This window comes from Nerophis lumbriciformis, linkage group LG32 (assembly GCF_033978685.3).
Source record: "Nerophis lumbriciformis linkage group LG32, RoL_Nlum_v2.1, whole genome shotgun sequence".
Lineage (NCBI taxonomy): Eukaryota > Metazoa > Chordata > Actinopteri > Syngnathiformes > Syngnathidae > Nerophis > Nerophis lumbriciformis.
The window spans coordinates 9,994,176-10,013,347 of NC_084579.2; the positions used below are offsets into that span (position 1 = coordinate 9,994,176).

The following is a 19,172-nucleotide window of genomic DNA, read 5'->3' on the forward strand; positions in this document are numbered from 1 at the left end:
ACCCACCCCCCGTCCTGCATACTACTACTGTCCTAGACCTCAATCCACCCCCACACTGTTGTACTGCGCGTTTGCACTTTGTTCTGCACACCTTCTGACGCCGTTGGCTCAGCACAGATGTTGCTGGGGGTGCAAAAAATAGAGACGCCGCTCCAGTGTGGCGTCAGTGTTGCTGTATTACACAGTAGCTGCAGCTTCTGTGCGTGTAGTCTCGCACACGAACACACACACACACACCTCTGGATAAATGTGGTTGCATTTGCTCTATTGGCTCGCAGCCATCTGTCACACGCAGCCCCTCGTCCCGACCTCCAAATATAGTCAAGTAGAGCAGCACATCTGTGAAGCCGAGCCAAACTGCACCACAACTAACTTGCGTCATTGTCACAAGCACAAACGCAGCATGAACGGTAAGATGACAGTCATTAGTAGGCGACCTCCTTCACCTGCTTGTTCTACCTGTGTTTGCACGGCAGAGCGTGGTGCGCTGCTTGTGGCACCCGAAGCTCAACCAGATCATGGTGGGAACGGGAAACGGCCTGGCCAAGGTCTACTACGACCCCGTCAAAAGCCACAGGTTGGATTTGTCATTAGATCGTGTTGTTGTCCTCACGGTGTCCGCTGGTGATGTTGACGTGTCACCAACTGTCGTTCATCCAGAGGGGCTAAGCTGTGTGTCGTGAAGAGCAAGCGGAAACAGAAGCACGCAGAGGCCCTCACCCAGGAGTATGTCATTACACGTGAGTACCACCATATCTCTGCCTACACACATGCAGTATCCATGTATTATCAATAAATCAATCAAAGTTTATTTACAGTGGGGCAAAAAAGTATTTAGTCAGCCACCAATTGTGCAAGTTCTCCCACTTAAAAGGATGACAGAGGTCTGTAATTTTCATCATAGGTACACTTCAACTGTGAGAGACAGAATGTGAAAAAAAAATCCAGGAATTCACATTGTAGGAATTTTAAAGAATTTATTTGTAAATTATGGTGGAAAATAAGTATTTGGTCAATAACAAAAATTCAACTCAATACTTTGTTATTGCCAACAAAGGTTATATTACAGAGGTCAAACGATTACTATAGGTCTTTACCAGGTTTGCACACACAGTAGCTGGTATTTTGGCCCATTCCTCCATGCAGATCTTCTCGAGAGCAGTGATGTTTTGGGGCTGTCGCCAAGCAACACGGACTTTCAACTCCCTCCACAGATTTTCTATGGGGTTGAGGTCTGGAGACTGGCTAGGCCACTCCAGGACTTTCAAATGCTTCTTACGGAGCCACTCCTTCGTTGCCCGGGCGGTGTGTTTGGGATCATTGTCATGCTGGAAGACCCAGCCACGTTTCATCTTCAAAGCTCTCACTGATGGAAGGAGGTTTTGGCTCAAAATCTCACGATACATGACCCCATTCATTCTTTCCTTAACACGGATCAGTCGGCCTGTCCCCTTAGCAGAAAAACAGCCCCAAAGCATGATGTTTCCACCCCCATGCTTCACAGTAGGTATGGTGTTCTTGGGATGCAACTCAGTATTCTTCTTCCTCCAAACACGACGAGTTGAGTTTATACCAAAAAGTTATATTTTGGTTTCATCTGACCACATGACATTCTCCCAATCCTCTGCTGTATCATCCATGTGCTCTCTGGCAAACTTCAGACGGGCCTGGACATGCACTGGCTTAAGCAGGGGGACACGTCTGGCACTGCAGGATTTGATTCCCTGTCGGCGTAGTGTGTTACTGATGGTAACCTTTGTTACTTTGGTCCCAGCTCTCTGCAGGTCATTCACCAGGTCCCCCCGTGTGGTTCTGGGATTTTTGCTCACCGTTCTCATGATCATTTTGAACCCACGGGATGAGATCTTGCGTGGAGCCCCAGATCAAAGGAGATTATCGGTGGTCTTGTATGTCTTCCATTTTCTGATAATTGCTCCCACAGTTGATTTTTTCACACCAAGCTGCTTGCCTATTGTAGATTCACTCTTCACAGTCTGGTGCAGGTCTACAATTCTTTTCCTAGTGTCCTTTGACAGCTCTTTGGTCTTGGCCATAGTGGAGTTTGGAGTCTGACTGTTTGAGGCTGTGGACAGGTGTCTTTTATACAGATAACAAGTTCAAAAAGGTGCCATTAATACAGGTAACGAGTGGAGGACAGAAGAGCTTCTTAAAGAAGAAGTTACAGGTCTATGAGAGCCAGAGATCTTCCTTGTTTGAAGTGACCAAATACTTATTTTCCACCATGATTTACAAATAAATTCTTTAAAATTCCTACAATGTGAATTCCTGGATTTTTTTTCACATTCTGTCCCTCACAGTTGAAGTGTACCTATGATGAAAATTACAGACCTCTGTCATCATTTTAAGTTAGAGAACTTGCACAATCGGTGGCTGACTAAATACTTTTTTGCCCCACTGTATATAGCCCTAAATCACAAGTCACACTTAATAGCCACCAACCCAGAGAACAAGCAGGGTTTAGGAGTGGTTTTTCTACCATGGACCATATTCATACATTGAATCAGATCAAAGAAAAATGCCAAGAATACAACAAACCACTTTGTATGGCCTTCATAGACTATGAAAAGGCATTTGATTCGGTGGAGACACAGTCGGTTCTAAAAGCTCTGCAAGATCAAGGAATTCATCATAAGTACATTAACTTACTCAAGGACATCTACACAAACTGCACTACCACAGTTACGATGCACAAACCAAGCGAGAAAATCCACATAAAGAAGGGTGTCCGACAAGGCGATACAATTTCGCCTAAACTGTTTACAGCTTGTTTGGAAGGCATATTTCGCTCTCTGGAGTGGGAGGATAAAGGAGTTGATATCAACGGAGACAAATTTAATCATCTGAGGTTTGCAGATGACATTGTTGTCTTGGGAGAGCAAATCAGTGAAGTGGAAGATATGCTTAAAGACCTTGCAAATGCCAGCAAATGTTGTGGATTGAAAATGAATATGAAGAAAACAAAAGTTATGGCAAATTCCATGGTACCTCATGGACCTGTGACTGTTAATGGAAATGAAATTGATGAAGTTCATGAATATATCTATCTAGGGCAGAGATTTAGCCTGAAAGAAAAGAGTCAAGAACAGGAAATAGGGAGGAGAATCAGATTGGGCTGGTGCCAATATGGAAAACCGAGCAACATCATGAGAGGAGAAATACCGTTAAGCCTAAAAAGAAAGGTCTTTAATCAATGCGTGTTACCAACCATGACATATGGAGCTGAAACCTGGGCATTGTCAAATAAAATGGAAAAGAAAATAGCAGCAGCACAACACAACATGGAAAGAAATATGCTCGGAATCACATATAAAGACAGAAAAACAAATGAATGGGTGAGAAAACAAACGCAAGTCCAAGACATTATGAGAACTATCAAATTAAGTAAGTGGAAGTGGGCTGGACATATCAGTAGGAGAACAGATAATAGATGGACTTCCCTAATGACATCATGGAGACCCATGGATGGGAGCAGAAATAGAGGAAGACAGAGAGTGAGATGGCGAGATGAAATAGACAAATATTGGGGAACAGTGCAGTGGCAGGGAGCAGCTGGAGATCGTTTACTATGGCAGAAACATGCTGAGGCTTTCGTCCAGCAGTGGACTGACAACGGCTGATGATGAAATCACAAGTGTCTCAAAGGGCTGCACAAGCCACAACGACATCCTCGGCTCAGATCCCACATCAGGGCAAGAAAAAACTCAACCCAATGGGATACAATGAGAAACCTTGGAGGGGACCACAGATGTGGTGTCAGGGTCAAACACTGATGACATCTATTAATCAGACAAGAAGCAAGGAATCATGCAGAGACAGAGTTCAATTTAGCTCATGAGGAGACACGTGTTTTGGGCTGTATTCTAGTTACAGATCCAAACTACGTTCTAAAAGTCCAGCCCGCGTGCTTATCTCTATTTATTAGGAAGGTCCCTGTTACAAGAGGGCAGCACGGTGCAAGAGGGGTTAGTGCGTCTGCCTCACAATACAAAGGTGCTGAGTAGTCTGGGGTTCAATCCCAGGCTCGGGATCTTTCTGTGTGGAGTTTGCATGTTCTCCCCGTGACTGCGTGGGTTCCCTCCGGGTACTCCGGCTTCCTCCCACCTCCAAAGACATGCACCTGGGGATAGGTTGATTGGCAACACTAAATTGGCCCTAGTGTGTGAATGTGAGTGTGAATGTTGTCTGTCTATCTGTGTTGGCCCTGCGATGAGGTGGCGACTTGTCCAGGGTGTACCCCGCCTTCCGCCCGATTGTAGCTGAGATAGGCTCCAGCGCCCCCCGCGACCTCAAAGGGCATAGGCGGTAGAAAATGTATGGGTCCCTGTTACATCACTGAAGCTGTCGCTGAGGGAAGAGGGTAATCTCGACAACTCCAGTTAGACTCAATATATAATTATACAAAAATGCAAATGTGTTGACGCTGGTGATATCGCCTCGTCTCTGCTCTGTCTGCGTCACGGCGGTGTTCGGCCTCGGCAGTCAGCAGGCCGAGTCTGGACACAACACTGATAGAGACGGCTGGCAATCTTTTGGATTGCCAGCTTTGCACAGATACAAAAATCTAACTTGAGCACAATAGCTAATAACTATAGCAACGGACTTTAAGCATACTAAAGTTGTGTGATAACTTTACACATCATTATTCTAACAGTGGGGATCCCCCCGGGCGACCGGTGCAATGGAGTGGATCTAGTTAATAGTGTGAGAGTCCAGTCTATAGTGGGGCCAGCAGGGGATCATCTTGAGTAGAGACAAGTCAGCAGCGCAGAGATGTCCTCAACTGATGCACAGATGAATGGTCCACCCCGGGTCCCGACTTTGAACAGCTAGCGCAGTGTTTTTCAACCTTTTTTGAGCCAAGGCACATTTTTTGCGTTGAAAAAATCCGAAGGCACACCACCAGCAGAAATCATTAAAAAACGGAACTCAAATTGACAGTAAAAAGTCGTCACAATTGTTGGATATGACTTTAAAGCATAACCAACCATGCATCATAATAGCTCTTGCCTCAAAGTAGGTGTACTGTCACCACCTGTCACATCAGCCATGACTTATTTTGAGTGTATTGCTGTTTTCCTGTGTGTCGTATTTTAGTTCTTGTCTTGCGCTCCTATTTTGGTGGCTTTTTCTCTTTTTTTGGTATTTTCCTGTAGCAGTTTCATGTCTTCCTTTGAGCGACATTTCCCGCATCTTCTTTGTTTTAGCAATCAATAATATTTCAGTTGTGTTTATCCTTCTTTGTGGGGACATTGTTGGTTGTCATGTCATGTTCGGATGTACATTCTGGACGCCGTCTTTGCTCCACAGTAAGTCTTTGCTGTCGTCCAGCATTCTGTTTTTGTTTACTTTGTAGCCAGTTCAGTTTTAGTTTCGTTCTCCATAGCCTTCCCTAAGCTTCAATGCCTTTCTTAGGGGCACTCGCCTTTTATTTTTGGTTTAAGCATTCGACACCTTTTTACCTGCACGCTGCCTCCCGCTGTTTCCGACATCTACAAAGCAATTAGCTACCTGCTGCCACCTACTGATATGGAAGAGTATTACACGGTTACTCTGCTGGGCTCTAGACAGCACCGACACTCAAAAACGGCACATTATTTGCAGACTATAATTACTAGTTTGCAAAAAATATTTTTAACCCAAATAGGTGAAATTAGATAATCTCCCACGGCACACCAGACTGTATCTCACGGCACACTAGTTGAAAAACACTGAGCTCGCGCTTCATCTGTGTTCACCTAATAAAGAGTTGGGCAGAGCAGAAAAGAGACGGCTCATCAACTGGGCTAAAAAGGGGGTCTATTTAAAGGCTAGCGTATACAAATGAGTTTTAAGATGGGACTTAAATGCTTCTACTGAGGTAGCATCTCTTTAACTGTTACCTGGAGGGCATTCCAGAGTACTGGAGCCCGAATAAAAAACGCTCTATAATATAGTCCCATTGTGGGCCTCGAGCAGTTGACCTTAAAAGACTGAATCTGCTGAGAGTTGCTGTTGTCGCCACTGGGTGTCATGTGGAGGGGGCGACCACGCGGCGTCCACGCCTCTCCATTAGCTGATGGGCTGTGATGAGTCGTGGATGAGTAGGTCTTCCACGCCGCCGCCACGTGTTCCCACCGAGGTCGTGCATCAGCGTCTGTCCCTGACGTAATCACAGACACCCTGACCCGTCGTGGCGTCCCACCTTCGCCGCAACGACAACAAACAACCACAACAGTGCACACACAATGTGGACAGAATTATCTCTTTTGTTTGGGGCGACCGCGACACGGGATCGATCCCATCCCCACACCGCCGAGGTGTGACCGTGCGATTGACGCACTTGATGTTCCCACGCCGCTGCTGGAAAATTAGAGGGGCCCATTGAGGGAAAAACGAGGGAATCTGTTAACAGTAACCTTTTTGCTTAATGGGGCGTGGAGAGGAATTAAGAGCGATAGATGCTCCCCTCGATGGAAAATCACTTCATCTCAGCTGTGGCTAAAGTGTCTCTTTGTAGCCCCTTAGGATAGGAAGACACACACACACACACACACACACACACACACATACACACACATACATACGGTCATTCACATTTGCCCATGCACACTTGCACCCTCATGGTGTTAAGTGCTGGGGGGCTTTTATTGTGATAGGGTTCTCTAAGGTGTATAGAGTGAATCTGACAGTGCCTCAAAACTCGAAACATACCCAAAATATGATTGTCAAAAATAATGAGTTAACTCATGTGATTAATCTAGTTTTCAGCAAATAAATGATGTGCATTTAAGTAAAAAAATTTAAAAAAAATTCCTGTATGACATTCTGATAATAAAAATGCATTTGTGTCCAAGTATTGGACTTTTTTTTTTTTTTTTCAAGTTAATTTGAATTATGCAAGCGAGCAATAACCTGTGATTAATCATGTTTAATCTATAATAAATAATAAAATAATCTTTTGATAGCACTGAATGAAACTAATTGGAATTTGTCCTTAATTTAGAGGAACATTACAATTTAAATGTGGAAAAATAATGCAGATTTACCAATCTTCATGTACATTCTTCCCATAGGAATTACTGGAAACAGAAATAATCTGTTCCCTAATGAAACATATTAATTTTACAGACATGTTTTTAAAAGCTGCATTTTACTGTCGTACATGTGTAAAAAGAAGTTAAATGATAGGATAGGATAGGATAGTTCTTTATTGTCATTGCACAAGTACAACAAAACGTTGTTTTCAGCACAAACCCGTTCAAGATTAGACAAACAAACAGTGTACAGGGTTACAGAACAGGAACGCTGATGGGTCGCCACAAGGGGCCCCGTAAAAGATGGGGAAAAAGGTAAAACGCTGGGGAAGGATGAGTAAAAAATTACAATCTAGACTGGGCTCCTAAGGGGGCCCAGTCTGGAGTGGGGAAAAACCTCCATAGCAAAGCACATATACATATTACAACATACATCTCGAGATATCTAGCAACAGAGGGGAGGGAGTGCGGGGTCATGGTGGTAGGCCGCAGCTCTCAACCGCTGACCATCCTTTCATCACCCCTATGGGATTTGTGTCGAGGGCGTTGGATTGTGGGGGTGGGGTATGTATGTGTGTGGCGTATATTTTTGTGGATTCATGTTTGTGTGTAAGCCTGCAGTGTGTCTCAGTTAAAGGGGGAACTGCACTTTTTTTGGAATGTTGCCTATCATTCACGATTCTTATGTAAGACGAGAGCACATATGTTTTTCTTTATTTATGCATTCCAATTAGTAAATAAATGCAAGCAAAAGTCTGCTTAAAATCGAGCCTATAAAGTGCTTAAACAACATCCAAACACTTCCATCAATGTTTTATATACACACTGTAAGTATGTACTTATAATGTAGAAACAGGCACATTCATAATAGCATTTACTATTTACATACGTGCCTCGTTAATTTCACATCACATCACAAGGTTAGCGTTGTCCTTCAACAACTTCACTGATTACTGCTCACTGCAGACATGAGAGCCAATAAACATAATAAAACATCACTTTTTGTACAATGTCTGCTCTCACTGTAATGCCGATTGATGGGGTGTTGTTGATATATTCCCGTTTAGATGAAGAATGACTTGTAATTCTTGCGAAAAAAAAAAGTGGGTGGAACAAACAACAATCATTTTCGCCATTTCCGAGTCAAGGTTGGCTGTCAAAGTGTACCGACTTCTCAGTTTGTCCACATCATTTGACTATCGAGGTGAGAGGCATCATTTATAATCAAGAATAAACTTTCACGAGCTCGGAGGCGAGAAAGAAACTCACCAGCTCATGATGACAATTTAGCAGCATAAGGAAGTTGCCTCTCTTAACAGTGTGTCGCTAAACGTTAGCTAATACTTGCACTGCAAAAAGTCAGTGTTCAAAAACAAGGAAAAAAATTCCAAAAATGAGGGGTATTTTATTTGAACTGAGCAAAATTATCTGCCAATAGAACAAGAAAATTCGGTTTGTTAAGACTTTCCAAAACAAGTAAAATTGGCTAACCTCAATGAAGCCAAAAATAGCTTAAAATAAGTATATTCTCACTAATAACAAGTGCACTTTTCTTGGTCGAAAAAAAAGAGACCTTTTTGCTCAATATGTTGAAAAATATTCTTAAATGAAGTAAATGCTAGTGCCATTATCTTGACATCATGATTTTTTTTTCATGCTTGAAATAAGAAATTATTACTTTAAAAAAGTAGTTTTATACTTGTGAGTGTTGATGACACAGCTTTGCATCAGTTGATATTCTAGTTTCAAGCGTGTTTTACTCAATATAGGTCATAAAATCTCAGCTACAAGCTGTAATATCTTACTGAGATCATTTAGGACCGAAACACTTAAAACAAGTAAAACACTCTAACATAAAATCTGCTTAGTGAGAAGAATTCTCTTATCAGACAGAAAATAAGCAAATATCACCCTTATTTGAGATATTTAATCTTACTTAGATTTCAGTTTTTGCAGGTCATGTAAATGGGGTATTGTTGGCGTTATTTGGATGATTATTTATTGGATTTTACGGTCGGAATAGATGCAATGATATCATTGTTCCCATTGACTTCATTGTAAGCGCACTTCTATTTACGAGTGAGAATGCAGAAAAGAAAAAAAAGTGATCTTGTCGCTCATAAGAGTTGTTAATTATAGTCAACATTCCAAACAAGTGCAGTTCTCCACTGGAATATTATTACATCAAAACTATAAAACCCTTTTTGGACGCTATGAACTATAATAACAAACAAGGAAAGCTGAAAAAAAGTTACCTTGCATTCATTCTAAATAGTTGCAATACAAACTAGAGATGTCCGATAATATCGGATTGCCGATATTAACGGCCGATAAATGCTTTAAAATGTAATTATCGGTATTAAAAAAGTACAATTTAGGACTTTTTAAAACGCCGCTGTGTACACGGACGTAGGGAGAAGTATAGAGCGCCAATAAACCTTAAAAGTACTGCCTTTGCGTGCCGGCCCAGTCACATAATATCTACAGCTTTTCACACACACACACAAGTAAATGCAATGCATACTTGGTGAATAGCCATACAGGTCGCACTGAGGGTGGCCGTATAAACAACTTTAACACTGTTACAAATATTCGCCACACTGTGAACCCACACCAAACAAGAATGACAAACACATTTCGGGAGAACATCCGCACCGTAACACAACATAAACACAACAGAACAAATACCCAGAACCCCTTGCAGCACTAACTCTTCCGGGACGCAACAATATACATCCCCCGCTACCCCCTACCTCCCCCACCTCAACCCCCCCCCAACCCCGCCCACCTCAACCTTCTCATGCTCTCTCAGGGAGAGCATTTCCCAAATTCCAAGCTGCTGTTTTGAGGCATGTTAAAAAAAAAAAAATGCACTTTGTGACTTCAATAATAAATATGGCAGTGCCATGTTGAATGAAATGAATGAAATAAGTTTATTTCGGTCATATAATCAACCATCAACCATTAACCATTTTGTGTGACCAGTTTAAGAGTACAGACTATACATATACAGTATAACAATCATACACATTTACACACAAAAGGAAAAGAAAAGAAAAGAAAAAGCATGACCGAAAAAGGAATAGGCTGAAGCCAAAGCTTATATTTGCCTATCTTATATATCTGCACTGAAAATAAGATTACCTGGAACATCAATGTAAAAAAAAAAAAAAAAAAAAAAATCAAAATCCATAGGATGAAAGTAATTGTTACTATATTTTATAATTTTCAATTATCTCACCTTTCAATGTTTTCTTAAACCTTAACAAAGAAGTACATGTCTTCAACTCATCACTGAGCTTGTTCCACCCTTTAACTCCTAAAACTGAAATACATTTGTATTTTATATTCGTTCTTGCTTTACCTATTTCAAAAATCAATACCACCTGTAAATTATGGGTTTCTCCTCTTAATTGAAATAACCTAAGAATACAAGCTGCAAGGCTGTTGTTCTTTACTCGAAACATAATTTCCATTGTTTTTAAAAACACAATATCTGAAAATTTTAACACATTAGAACTTATAAATAATGGATTGGTATGTTCATAGCAGTATGTTGGCATTTTTTTCCATAACGTGATTTGATTTATTTTGGGAAAACCTTGTTTCATTGTTTAATGCATCCAGCGGGGCATCACAACAAAATTAGGCATAATAATGTGTTAATTCCACGACTGTACATATCGGTATCGGTTGATATCGGAATCGGTAATTAAGAGTTGGACAATATCGGATATCGGCAAAACAGCCATTATCGGACATCTCTACTTATAATGTTAACCATATCAGTTTTGAAGGAGACAAAAGCATGCGTTGAAGTGATCAAAAAAGTCATTATCAGTCATCTCTAATAAAAATAGCTTGTTAGATATTAGTATGTCTTTTGGTTATTGTCTGCCATTTGTTGAGAGTAGTTTTAGTCTTGATGCTCGCTGAACTGAGGTCCACTGAGTTATGCTGGCATGATATGATGATATTTCAAGACATTTGTTGGATTTTAATGTAGATTGTTTTTCATAAGAATATCGAGGAAACGCAACATTTTCACCGTTGCGCCTGCACAAGGGAGAGTCTGAGCCCAACGTCTCGCCATTGCAACTCTTTTTCTCTTTTGCACTTCAACTGAAACGCTGATTTTCCCTCCTTTTTGTTCCCAGCTCACGCCTTGCCCATGTTCCGAGAGGCCCGGCAGAGGAGCACACGCAAGCAGCTGGAGAAGGACAGACTGGACCCCAAGAAGTCCCATAAACCCGAGCCTCCCGTGTCTGGACCAGGTGACCACACACACACTTTCTCAGTTTGTTTGTGTGCACATGTTGGGGTGGATGCTGCAACAGCCCTGCTTGCATTTTGTGCATGTGTGCTGCAACTATCCAAGGCCACGTTTTTTTTCCCCCCCTGGCTTTGTGGCGTTCCAGCTGGCTCGGCACTGCAGATTCAAGCTTTTCTTCACACATCTCCTCAAACAGTCTGCTTCCTTAGTGGACTAGTGTTAAAAATGTGCACTTTAAAAAATTCAGACAAACATATATGGCTTCCCAATGTGTCAAAAGATGTTACTATGGCAAAGTACTGTTTGTCCGAGAGACTCTCCACAATCTTTTTATGAGATTGTTTGTTGTATAATTATTAAAAGATGTCACGTTTTGACAGGAAACACACAAATACTTGTGTACTTGTCTGCCGCACAATCAAAGCATCGCTAATTGACATCTAAAAAGAGTCATTGGTTACTTTTTTCAGGCGCTCGTCGTCTCATAAAATGCTGTAAGCCAGTTTTTCAAAAGCCTCTTTCACATTTAAGCCTCATTGATTTGTCTGTGTATTTCACACAGCACCCAATGTCATATAAATCACTTGTCTGACAGCGACAATCGCTTTCAACACAACCAGGGGCGTCACTAGCTTTTAAGGACAGGGGGGGCTTAGCCCCCAGGAGATGCACAGGACGCGAGCGAACGTAGCGCACGAGCACAAAACTTCACAAACGGCTAACAAAGACTTAGAAATGATTCATTGTTATTAGTGTTATTTAAAAAATGCACGGGACGAAATTAAATGCTCCCCGGGACGATGTCTTTTAACCATTTTTTTTCTTTTTCTTTTAATGTATTTATTAATTTGCCATTTTATATTAAATGTCTTGGTTTTTCCTCCCTCTGAAAATCCTATGAAATGTTTAACAAGCCATTCTATAACAATACAACAGCTATTCATGTAACAATACAATAAAACAAATATATGTAATGTTTTTTTCATTGTTTTAACATTAGACTAATGTATATTACTTTATATAGATTCTACAAGAGTGATGTGGGCATTTTCTATATGAACAAGTCCAAGGACCGCAGGCAAGGTCGCAGAGAAAATGCGGACTGGATTTTGAGTGATGTGGGCATTTTCTATATGAACAAGTGGAATGGATTGGATACCGACACACTAAAGGGGCTCTCTCCCTTAAAGTACCAATGATTGTCACACACACACACACACTAGGTGTGGTGAAATGTGTCCTCTGCATTTGACCCATCCCCTTGTTCACCCCCTGGGAGGTGAGGGGAGCAGTGGGCAGCAGCGGTGCCGCGCCCAGGAATAATTTTTGGTGATTTACGCTATGAAACTGAGTGAATAATGACAGGTTATATGATTAATTTATTTAAACTCATATTCGGGCCACTTTATAATGAATATGTTGGCATGTATTTGTTAAAAAAATAAAATAAAATAAAATAAATTCATATATATATATATATATATATATAACACCAAATTATTTAGGGGGGCTTAAGAACATTTTAGGGGGGCTTGAGCCCCCCTAAAATAGACCTAACAACGCCAATGAACACAACAAGGCAGGAGTCAGTCAGTCTTAGATGTTCAGTTTTAAACTCCATCGTCTTGCGTTTGTTGCACATCTGATACTGTCTCACAATTATGGAAAAATGGCGGTGTTGGGACGAAAGTGGCTAAATCAGTGGTTCTTAACCTGGGTTCGGTGAGTCGACTTATCTTGTAAATAAAAACTTCTCCCTATCGGCGTATTATGGATACCCCCAAACAATGTTCCCTCTAATTTTCCATCTGATTTGCAGGTTGTTTGATTGATCGATTGAAACTTTTACTAGCAGATTGCAAAGGAAGAGAATACATTATATGAAACAGTACAGTTTACACAGTACAGTACATATTCCGTACAATTGACCACTAAATGGTAACACCCCAATAAGTTTTTCAACTTAGGGGTCCACGTTAATCAATTCATGGTCATGTGTGTGTGTAAGGCAGGGGTGCTCACACTTTTTCTGCAGGCGAGCTACTTTTCAATTGATCAAGTCGTGGGGATCTACCTCATTCATATATATAATTTATATTTATTTATTTATCGAATATATGTTTTTATTAATAAGTTAAAGGTGTTTAATGATAATGCAAGCATGTTTAACACATATAGTTAATAGTGTTAATAAATTAAAGGTGTTTAATGATAATGCAATCATGTTTAACACATAGTTAATATTGTTAATAAATTAAAGGTGTTTAATGATAATACAAGAATGTTTAATACATATAGTTAATATTGTTAACAAGTTAAAGGTGTTTAAATATAATACAAGTATGTTTCATACATATAGTTAATATTGTTAACAAGTTAAAGGTGTTTAATGATAATACAAGCATGTTTAATACATATAGTTAATATTATTAATAAGTTAAAGGTGTTTAAAGATAATACAAGCATGTTTAACACATATAGTTAATATTGTTAACAAGTTAAAGGTGTTTAATGATAATACAAGCATGTTTAACACATATAGTTAATATTGTTAATAAGTTAAAGGTGTTTAAAGATAATACAAGCATGTTTAACACATATAGTTAATATTGTTAACAAGTTAAGGTGTTTAAAGATAATACAGGCATGTTTAACACATATAGATTCCTTTCTTTCATGAAGACAAGAATATAAGTTGGTGTATTACCTGATTGTGATGACTTGCATTGATTGGAATCAGACAGTGGTGCTAAAAACATCCGCATTTTCGAATGGAGGAGAAAAAAGTCCTCCTTTCTGTCCAATACCACATGAAAGTGGTTGGTTTTTGGCATCTTATTTGTCCAGCTTCCGTACTCTTTTGTATACACTTTACAAGAAATACATTGTCGGCAAACTCCGTAGCTTGCTAGCTTGTGCACGCCAGCTTTCTGAGACTCTTGTTTTGTTAGCGCAACTGTGCAGTCGGTCTTTGGAGTTTTGACAACAGGTACGGCGCCAGAGTCTGTTGAAATAAAGTGTTTCTCGCCTTCCAGTCGGTCATTTTAATGAGCTGGCAGCAGCCAGCGTCATCTCAGAAGACCCTCGGGTGCCGTGAATGTCAATCAAGTGACGAAAGTGACGTCATAGTGAAGATTTATGATCGCTCATTTTTAGGACTATTTTTTTAATGCCTGGCTGGTGATCGACTGACACCCTCCGAGGTCGACCGGTAGCTCGCGATCGACGTAATGAGCACCCCTGGTGTAAGGTGTGTAATTTGTTGTGAGTTCTTTGTTCTTTGAACAAAACCAACATGCACAGTTCATTTTGTGCACCAGTCAAAAAAACATGACTTTTTCTTGAATTTGAAAAAAAATGTTTGGTTTTTTTTTCCTCTAAAGAAGGGCTAATATGAAACTGGTGGGGTTCAGTGCCTCCAACAAAGTTAAGAACCACTGGGCTAAATCAAGGCTCTCTAAAGTCCAATCCAAAGCCATGTTGCATTTGCTTTTTATGGGCTTGTGGAACATTGTCGAAAAAAAGTCAAAATAGAAACCGGCAGAAATGAAAAAGTAGAGCAAAAATAAATAAATACATTGAAATATGCGGTGGGCAAGACTCATACACTGCAAAAAGTCAGTGTTCAAAAACAAGGAAACAAAAATACAAAAATTAGGGGTATTTTACTTGAACTAAGCAAAATTATCTGCCTATAGAACAAGAACATTTGGCTTGTCAAGACTTTCCAAAACAAGTAAAATTAGCTAACCTCAATGAACCCAAAAATACATTAAAATAAGTATATTCTCACTAATAACAAGTGCACTTTTCTTTATAGAAAAAAAATTGAGACCTTTTTGCTCAATATGTTGAAAAATATTCTTAAATTAAGTAAATGCTAGTGCCATTATCTTGACATAATGATATGCGCTCGGCATCATGATTTTTTTTTCATGCTTGAAGTAAGAAATTATTACTTTAAAAAAGTAGTTTTATACTTGTGAGTGTTGATGACACAGCTTTGCAACACTTGATATTCTAGTTTCAAGCATGTTTTACTCAATATAGGTCATCAAATCTCAGCTTGCTGAGATCATTTAGGACCAAAGCACTTAAAACAAGTACGGTAAAACACGCTAACATAAAATCTGCTTAGTAAGAAGAATTATCTTATCAGACAGAAAATAAGCAAACATCACCCTTATTTGAGATATTTAATCTTACTTAGATTTCAGTTTTTGCAGTGTAGGTACTTGAACTCCTCCACTTGGGGCAAGATCTCCTCCCCAACTTGGAGATGGCACTCCACCCTTTCTCGGGTGAAAACCATGGACTCGGACTTGGAGGTGCTGATTCTCATCCCTGTCGCTTCACACTCGGCTGCGAATTGATCCAGTGAGAGCTGAAGATCCTGGCCAGTATATGCTGTATATATATATATGCTGTATCGATCCGTTGTGGTGAAGAAGGAGCTGAGCCGGAAGGCAAAGCTCTCAATTTACCGGTCGATCTACGTTCCCATCCTCACCTATGGTCATGAGCTTTGGGTTATGACTGAAAGGACAAGATCACGGGTACAAGCGGCAAAAATTACAAACCCTGTTTCCATATGAGTTGGGAAATTGTGTTAGATGTAAATATAAACGGAATACAATGAATTGCAAATCATTTTCAACCCATATTCAATTGAATGCACTACAAAGACTATTTGATGTTCAAACTCATAAACTTTATTTTTTTTTTGCAAATAATAATTTACTTAGAATTTCATGGCTGCAACACGTGCCAAAGTAGTTGGGAAAGGGCATGTTCACCACTGTGTTACATGGCCTTTCCTTTTAACAACACTCAGTAAACGTTTGGGAACTGAGGAGACACATTTTTGAAGCTTCTCAGGTGGAATTCTTTCCCATTCTTGCTTGATGTACAGCTTAAGTTGTTCAACAGTCCGGGGGTCTCCGTTGTGGTATTTTAGGCTTCATAATGCTCCACACATTTTCAATGGGAGACAGGTCTGGACTACAGGCAGGCCAGTCTAGTACCCGCACTCTTTTACTATGAAGCCACGTTGATGTAACACGTGGCTTGGCATTGTCTGAAATAAGCAGGGGCGTCCATGGTAACGTTGCTTGGATGGCAACATATGTTGCTCCAAAACCTGTATGTACCTTTCAGCATTAATGGCACCTTAACAGATGTGTAGGTTACCCATGTCTTGGGCACTAATACACCCCCGTACCATCGCAGATGCTGGCTTTTCAACTTTGCGCCTATAACAATCGGGATGGTTCTTTTTCTCTTTGGTCCGGAGGACACGACGTCCACAGTTTCCAAAAACAATTTGAAATGTGGACTCGTCAGACCACAGAACACTTTTCCACTTTGTATCAGTCCATCTTAGATGAGCTCAGGCCCAGCGAAGCCGACGGCGTTTCTGGGTGTTGTTAAAAAACGGTTTTCGCCTTGCATAGGAGAGTTTTAACTTGTACTTACAGATGTAGCGACCAACTGTAGTTACTGACAGTGGGTTTCTGAAGTGTTCCTGAGCCCATGTGGTGATATCCTTTACACACTGATGTCGCTTGTTGATGCAGTACAGCCTGAGGAATCGAAGGTCACGGGCTTAGCTGCTTACGTGCAGTGATTTCTCCAGATTCTCTGAACCCTTTGATGATATTACGGACCGTAGATGGTGAAATCCCTAAATTCCTTGCAATAGCTGGTTGAGAACGTTTTTTCTTAAACTGTTCAACAATTTGCTCACGCATTTGTTGACAAAGTGGTGACCCTCGCCCCATCCTTGTTTGTGAATGACTGAGCATTTCATGGAATCTACTTTTATACCCAATCATGGCACCCACCTGTTCCCAATTTGCCTTTTCACCTGTGGGATGTTCCAAATAAGTGTTTGATGAGCATTCCTCAACTTTATCAGTATTTATTGCCACCTTTCCCAACTTCTTTGTCACGTGTTGCTGGCATCAAATTCTAAAGTTAATGATTATTTGACAAAAACATTTTTTTTATCAGTTTGAACATCAAATATGTTGTCTTTGTAGCATATTCAACTGAATATGGGTTGAAAAGGATCTGCAAATCATTGTATTCCATTTATATTTACATCTAACACAATTTCCAAACTCATATGGAAACTGGGTTTGTAGTTTCCTCCGCCGGGTGGCGGGTCTCTCCTTTAGAGATAGGGTGAGAAGCTCTGTAATCCGAGAGGAACTCAGAGTAAAGCCGCTGCTCCTCCACATGGAGAGGAGCTAGATGAGGTGGTTTGGGCATCTGGTCAGGATACCACCCGAACGCCTCCTTAGAGAGGTGTTTGGGGCACGTCCGACCAGCAGGAGACCAGAAGACCCAGGACACGTTGGGAAGACTATGTCTCCCGGCTGGCCAGGGAACGCCTCGGGATCCCCCGGGAGGAGCTGGACGAAGTAGCTGAGGAGAGGGAAGATTGGGCTTCCCTGCTTAATAATAATAATAATAATACATTTTATTTATAAGGCGCCTTTCTGGGCACTCAAGGACACCGTACAAAATCACAACAATAAAATCAAATTGGATAAAAAAAGAAAGAAAAGAAAAGATGATTACAATGAATAAGCAGTCAGGAATAGGTATGTTTTGAGTCTTGATTTGAAGAGGGATATTGAATCTAAGTTGCGAAGGTCTGGTGGTAAAGAGTTCCGGCCTCGGATAAGGGGAAGAAAACGGATGGATGGATGGAAATATGCGGTGGTACCTCGGCATACGGGTTTATTAATTGGTTCTGTACCTCGAAAAACACTTGAAATGAATTGAAATCGATTCAAAAAATGTAGTATCTAATGTGCTTTTTAAAACAAAACAACTTTTAGATAATAAATATTGTATAAAAACAATAAACATAGAATGTATGTAGTACAGTACTGTATTTCCTTCCAGCCGTTTCTTCATCGAACGCCAGCTTTTCCATGTTTTCATGGATAAATGTCCGTTTAGATATCATTCAACATTCTTGTTTGGCATTATCGACTCATTCTGCTTCAATATGGTGCAGTGATACCATCAAATTGCTTTACCAACACGCTCATGTTTTGGATGATTTATTTCTTTGATTCAATGAATAACCATGGTTGGAAAACAATTGATAGTTGATATTTAGCTATAACAGGGGTCGGCAACCTTTACCGGTCAAAGAGCCATTTTGACCAGTTTCACAAATTATAGAAAACAATGGGAGCCGCAAACATTTTTTGAAATTTTAAATGAAATAACACTGCATACCATTTTTATTTTTTGCTTTGTGCTATGTATAAACCAGGGGTCTCAGACACGCTGCTCACACCTTTGTGTGGAATTTAAAAGCTAGTGCGGCACGCGGGTTTTAAATGAATGGCGCTTGTCAGCGTCATGCGTGCCATGTTGATACAGCATATAGAACCCGCTACAGCCAGCGTGCCTGATCAGCCACGCGTTGTATGGGGCTTCCGCCTGCTCACGTAGGTGACAGCAAGGCATACTTGGTCAACAACCACACAGGTCACACTGACGGTGGCGGTATAAAAAAAAAACCTTTAACACTCTTACTAATAATGCACCACACTGTGAACCCACACCAAACAAGAATGACAAACACATTTCGGGAGAACATCTGCACCGTAACACAACATAAACACAACAGGACAAATACCCAGAATCCCATGCAGCCCTAACTCTTCGCACAGAGAGAGGGGGGGTGGGGGTTGATGTGTGAGGGAGCAGGGTTGGGGTGGGGGCGGGGTTTGGTGGTAGCAGGGGTGTATAATGGGATTCTGGGTGTTTGTTCTGTTGTGTTTATGTTGTGTTAAGGTGCAGATGTTCTTCCGAAATGTGTTTGTCATTCGTGTTTGGTT

The 19,172-nt window shown here is 40.7% G+C and overlaps 1 protein-coding gene and 1 long non-coding RNA gene across 3 annotated transcripts in view; one reads left to right on the plus strand and one right to left on the minus strand.

Annotated features, from left to right (window-relative positions):
- The window catches only part of LOC133574816 (uncharacterized), a 164,942-nt gene that overhangs the window by 144,030 nt on the left and 1,740 nt on the right, over positions 1–19,172 (minus strand). The window lies entirely within an intron of this gene.
- LOC133574814 (WD repeat-containing protein 70) overlaps positions 1–19,172 on the plus strand; it is a 124,524-nt gene that overhangs the window by 99,750 nt on the left and 5,602 nt on the right. For both annotated transcript variants that reach the window (XM_061927112.1, XM_061927113.2), the window contains exons 14-16: positions 477–577; positions 661–740; positions 11,192–11,308. In XM_061927112.1, coding sequence (XP_061783096.1) covers positions 477–577; positions 661–740; positions 11,192–11,308 — 298 coding nt within the window. The remainder of the gene's footprint in view (positions 1–476; positions 578–660; positions 741–11,191; positions 11,309–19,172) is intronic.